A 6,479-nucleotide genomic window follows, 5' to 3' on the forward strand; every position below is an offset into this window, starting at 1 on the left:
AGCTTCAGTGGAAATTGAAGAAACACATGGATTAAATCACATAATTACTATTTTTATGGACCCAAACTTTATCTGTTTCTTTAAATATAGGTTACCATTCAGAATATGGGTAAAAATGAAAAATCTTTATGTAATCTGTTTGACATTATGGGGTGAGAATTATAGAGTTGGTGTTTCCCTTGAGACCATTGATACATATTCTGAATTTCATTCAAAGAAATAACCCAAAAGAAAGGGGAGGGAAACCAATATACACAAAAGCTTTGGGTTTTTTCCCAAGTTCCTTTACATGTCCAATGAGAAGAACTATGATGGAACTATATTATTACATTGCTACTTTATGAAGTGAATAAAAAGCACCAGATATATAAAACAACTGTTTTTTCCTCTCTCTTCTTCCTCCATTCTCTAAAATAATCTTGTTTTCTGAGCCAATACATTGCAATGTGAAAAAGTTTTTTTTTTTTTTTTTTAAAAAAAAGGAAACATCCCTCCTGGTGACAAAGCTTTTCTTTTCCCAACTCTGGCAGATTATCATGATGCTATATTACAAGACCAAAATGTAAGCATTCAGTAATTGACTGAAGTAGAGCTCCACATATGAACCGGTTGGGAAGTAAAAACCCCAGTCAAATTATTTTAAATAACCATGCAGGGATTCTAAAAACAATACATGAGGGGGCTATTTGAATTTTATATTCAGACCAGTGGGAAATCCTAGACAGTCTATGAAGTGACAAAGGGAAGGAAAAAGACCAATAAAACAAATGAAGTGCTAGTGCTTTTCCATAAATTGATTATATAAGAAAAGAATAATAGCAATATTGATTAATCATAATATTAATGGAAGCAATAAAATAATTAAGAATATTAATTTTCACTAATCAGTGTCTGAGTGACCTGTATGGGACCTAAGAATTTATTTGCATGATTTGACTTTATTGGACCAGGAAACTGATATTATATTTGTCTCCCATTTGTAGATGAGGAAAGTCAGTCTTAGCAAAGTTACTAGCTGTCCCAGATGAAACTCAGAATCTAAGTACAGGATTTAGTAGTCAAATCAAGGGCATTTAATTTCCAAGTTGAAATAATGACTGAGTCTTAGGATATTCACAGAAAAAGGAGGCAGTGGAGGAGCAGTCTTCGCCCAATCCCCCAAAAGGCACATGGCAGAAGTGCCTGGGTGGGCGTGCCGGTGTGTGTGTGCACCTGCCTGTATGCATGTGTGTGTCTGTGTGCACGTGCACGTGCTCGTGTGTGTGTGTGTGTGTGTGTGTGTGTGTGTGTGTGTGTGTGTGTGTGTGAAGTGGGTGCTACGGTGCCAGAGGAAACATTCAAGTCCATAGACACTCCTGGTTTTGCCCCTACTCTCTTTTCTACTGCTACTGGTCCTAATTCTCCCTTCACATGCTCCAAGCTTTGACTCTTCCCCTCCACAAAATTAGAGGAGAAGACAGTATTTTTTCCAATTAAATTAACTAAACATTAATTAATTCAGGTCACTGGTTTTCTTAAGGACTCTTTCGTTAAACAAATAAGAAAACCACAAAAGAAAAACAGAAACAGGTAAAAAGAAGAGGACTACAATTAGATGTTACTTAACTGTGTCTAAACTATACATTTTGACATTAAAAGATTTCTGTGTGTTGATCACACTTTAGAATCTGCGGGAAATCTCCATTCCTTCAGCAAATTAACTTTCTCTAGATGTGAGAAACTAGCCCTACAAGGATCTGTTTTGCAGGTAACATGGCATTGTGATTCCTGACCTTTTTTCTAGAACCCTAAAAAGAGAAAATATGTCCTCCATAAGGAAATAAATTGCTTTTTCAGACTGTGAGGTTATTACTTGGTCTGTGATGCATTTTCCTCCACCCCCATAAGCCATGGGTTGTTAAGTGTGGTTTCCCTAGTAATCTCCTACTAATATCTACAAACTTAGCTTCCACAGGGCCACATATCATCCAGGGTCTTTCCCGAAACGTGTTGCCACTATATCACCTCACAGTATTTGTTATAGGTCATCTCTCCCTTTTGTTAAGCTTTGTCATCAACATCCCTTTTCAGAATATTCTGGTTTCTGACTGGGTTGGTCTCAAAGATGTCATCTCTTTGTAGAACCCACATGATTTTGCCCTTAAATATATTTCTTCCCTTACAGCAAGTTTGGTGTGATTTCATATCTTTACTATTCCTGATCAAATAGATTCTGGTAATACTAGCATTCCTTTAGCAATGGAATACAAACACTGAAAAATGCATTAGCTACCATACATAATTTTTACTGAAAGGGAGTTTTCTACATTGCACCGTATTCTTAAAGTGTAATAGAATCATTAATTTGGGGGGCTCTGAGGATCAGCTAATATGAGTCCGTGTCATGATTTTTCTGTTTATTATTGGGGGGATGTCCTTGGAAAAGGCTTTAAGCACTGTGCGCCTTGTTCTCAACCTATATCATGAGGACAAAATGGTACTTGCTCAAAGCACTCAGTAAGTTTTCCACGTGTGTATTTGTGTGTATGTGTGTGTGTGTTTGTGTGCGTCAATTAGGAAATATGTTTTTGGAGATTTGCATAGTACTTGATTCATGAAAAGTGTTTAGGATGTGATGGCTTCACTAGCCTAGCGAATGTTTAAAAACATAAATAAGGAACAGTCCATGTTACGTGACACAAAAGCACAGTATAGTTTAATGAATTCATTGTGATCTTGTTTCCTTTAATTGTCTATAGTACATTTAAAATTTTTATTGAACTTTTTATATTTTAAGTTTTTTTGAAGTATTTAAGCAGATACAGTAAAATGAAAGAATCATGGTAAGGTAAATTAACCCACCCACAAGGGTGCAAATGGTCTACGTTTAGAAATTGAACATTCTTCTCCTGAGATAAGCAGCCCCTGCCAGTCAGAGCTGGCCAGTAACCAGGTATTATCAGTCAGGTCTTGGTGTTACAAGGAGTTCGCCTTGGTGTTCTTCTTTTATGCATATACCTTTGTAAAGAACATTAAAGAGGTAGGAAGAGAAATGGCCCATGAAAGATGTCCATGTCCTAATTTGCGGAACTTGTGAATATGTTAAGGTTATATAGCAGAGGGAATTTAAGATCGCAGATGGAATTAAGGTTGCTGATCATCATAAATTTCTGTCAGTGTTTATTTTTGTTTCCTCCCACATCACAAGTGCCTGTGAAACCATCACACACGTGGTTAAAGCATTAAAGCATTTGTTAAAGCATTTGTTCAGCTAATGAATGGATGTAGTTTTCTCTGTATTAACTTTGGTTGTTATACAGACTTTCTTGACGCTAAATGTTTGGGTGGATTTTATTTCCTATGGATTAAATTTCAGAGTACAAACAAGACAGTAAAAATATTAATGCCATTAGAACACTGAGTTGATAGAGTTGAATTCTATTCCTTTAGAAGTTAAACAAGTTTGATAAGCACACTGTTTTCTCTGGCTTCTGTACAGAAAACCCATTCTTACATCATTCTAGACAAAATTCATGAACAGCTTTTGCAGTTGTTAATCCTCAGTCAATAAGGGGTTTCTAAAGACATACTACCTGCATCAGTATCTATTACACCAACAATCTCCTCGCAGCTCCCATGACATCCTTATTCCGCAGGCTATAGATAAATGGGTTCAGAAGAGGGGTGACAATGGCATAAAATACTGCCACAACCCTATCCTGTGAAGGAGAATGCAAGGAGTGTGGCCTCGTATAGGTAAACAGAGTGGTCATATAGAATAGGCTTGCCACAGTCAGGTGGGAGGAGCAAGTGGAAATAGCTTTTTTCTTTCCTTTACCTGAGCTCATCTGGAACACAACAGTAAGCACATGAGCATAGGAAGCTAGAATGGCCATGAATGGTAGCAGCAGAATAATAAGCCCGCTCAACAGGATAGTATGCTCATACTGGGACGTGTCCTGACACACCAATGGCAGTAGAGATGGAACCTCACAGAAAAAGTGGTTAATGAGCAGAGACCTACGGAATGGAAGCTGAAATACATAGAGCGTATGTACTAAAGAGTTGACAGAACTACTGGTCCATGCACATGAAACCATGAAGCAGCAGGTCTTCTTGCTCATGAGTGTAGGGTAACGTAAAGGATGACAGATGGCTACATATCGATCATAAGACATGAAACCTAGAAGAAGAGCTTCAGTTCCACCGAGGACCAAGAACATATATGTTTGAATCTCACAGCCCAAAACGGTAATGGTCTTACTCTGTGAGAGAAAGTCCATTGCCATCTTGGGCACAGTGGTGGAGATGTACATCATGTCGATGGTGGAGAGCTGGCTGAGCAGCCAGTACATCGGGGTGTGGAGTCTGGCGTCCAGTCGAATGAGGTGGATCAGTATGACATTCCCCATCAGAGCCACCAGAAAGATGATGACGATGGCAGCAAAGAGCAAAGTGTTCGTTTGGCCATATTGGAAAAGCCCAAGAAGTATAAAATCTGTCCCAAAACTTTGATTTCCCGTGTTCATGGCTTAATCAAAATATTAAAGCATTTAATACCTGAAGAGTTCCATCTAATAAGTTGACTGTCATTTGAGAGAAATATTAAATATAATTAAAAATTCTGTGAGAATTTAATAGATATATTTGTCATTCTCTTCATTTGACCCCAATAAGGACAGGACTCTTAAGCCTTTCTTACAAGTTGTTGAGTTGGGTTTTGTCCCACCTTTGATTACAAAACATCATTTGCTGATAGGTATAAACAGGTAAAATCCTCTTTATAATGTTGAAGCCCTTAATTTGGGGTTACAGCATATACGGTGTTTTACAAATACAAATATTTCACCTGATATGTGAGAGAAATGTGCTATGATAAGCACAGATGTTTCTATAAAATAACCTCAGGTTCTGTAAAGAACTCCTAAAAGAAATTCCCTCTTCCCAACCTCCTCACACCAAATTAAAAATTACAATTGTTTAGACGAAATTCCAAAGAAAAGTTTCAATTAATGAACAAGAAATATATTAAGAACTATATATTTTATATGATATACATAAGGTATATGTATATCATATATTTTATAACACTATATTTAACATTATACTTTAAAAATACTACGCTTTCCAGTCGCAAAGGCATATGATTATAAGGCAGTCACTCCATGAGCAAATGGCTTGGACCTTCAGGGTGAGTTAAGCAACTTAAGATAAACATCCATTTAAAGTGTGTTTTAAACCAATCCCACTCCTTTGGCAGGGACAGAAGTATCAACATTAACACTTCTGCTTACCATGATAGAGCTGAGAGCTAGTTTACTATTATTAGACCCATGTCCTGAAAGCCACACATTTCCTCTTGAAAAACTTGATTAAATAAGCAATTAAATTCATATTTATTCATTGTGATGTAGCCCTTTATCATTCTCACGATCATATGCATACATTTTCACATCATTGACCTCCACATTTATCTTGAATTTTGAATTCTGCCTTTATTTAAAATCCTTCTTATATAATGATTTCAAGAAGTTAGGTAACTTATTACGGGAGATGAGAACTACAGAAATGCAAAGACCTGGAGGCAACTGGAATGGAAATCCGTATCTCGTTAATATTCCCCAGGCAATACTAAAGTAAACTTCTAAAACTCGAAGTATTATAACGATTTTCACTGTTAGAGGGCCACGCAACTTAGAAATAGTGTGTTTTGTTAAAACTGAAAAAAAATCACCATGTATTTGGGTTTTTGGAATATTTTACCTACTTTCAAACTCCCATCATTCTAAAATATTGTTAAATGTGATTACATGCTAAGCACAATGTTAAATTTTGAGGTTAAAGTGAGGAAGAAGGATCCATGTCTCCTAGCGCAGTAAGAATGCAGTGACCCTTCAAGATTACGCTGTGGAGTAGAGGACGCACAGGGCTCACAAGCACCGACCCTACATCACCACACCAACCTGCCTCAGCCCCTCTGTCCTGCACCCCTGGGATGATCTGAATCCAATATAAGACCAAAAAAATCTCAAATACATACCTTGATGTTGTTTTTGCAAATATAACTTCAGTAACACCTGGATTATTTATATAACCTGGTAGTACCCCCAATCAAACATAAGTGCATAGGAGAAAAAACACAGAATTCATTCTGCAGAATTATTCACATAAAATACATACCTTTAAGGAGTATGTCTGAGAATAGTTTCAAAATTTTTCTTTATGTGAGTTATAATGAATTTGTCAGGGGGCTGCAATTGTTCTGATTTACTTCAAAAATAGTTTTCTAAGCAGCTATTTGGCACGAGCTGAATGACGGTTGCCGTGAATGGTCCTCTTTACCCCCACCAGGCCCTGCCTTTGCGAATGAAGAGTAAGGTACCGCCTGGAGAGCAGGACTTCCTCAGACAGACACACAGAAACACAGGTTGCCTTTCATTTATAAAATAATCAGTTTAACAATTAGTTCAATCTTGCTGTATATATAAAGCCTCTTTAAT

The 6,479-nt window shown here is 37.1% G+C and overlaps 1 protein-coding gene across 1 annotated transcript; it reads right to left on the reverse strand.

The window, feature by feature from the left end:
- Positions 1–3,566: 3,566 nt before the first annotated feature.
- On the reverse strand, positions 3,567–4,508 carry LOC123649107 (olfactory receptor 2AK2-like). Its single transcript, XM_045567017.1, has one exon. It carries the CDS (start codon positions 4,506–4,508, stop codon positions 3,588–3,590), a length of 921 nt encoding a protein of 306 aa, XP_045422973.1. The 3' UTR covers positions 3,567–3,587.
- Positions 4,509–6,479: the final 1,971 nt, after the last annotated feature.

This window comes from Lemur catta, chromosome 13 (assembly GCF_020740605.2).
Source record: "Lemur catta isolate mLemCat1 chromosome 13, mLemCat1.pri, whole genome shotgun sequence".
Taxonomy (NCBI): Eukaryota; Metazoa; Chordata; class Mammalia; order Primates; family Lemuridae; genus Lemur; species Lemur catta.

Excerpts from the sequence above, each read along its gene's own strand:
- LOC123649107 (XM_045567017.1), bottom strand. The coding sequence starts at position 4,508 with ATGAACACGGGAAATCAAAGTTTTGGGACAGATTTTATACTTCTTGGG.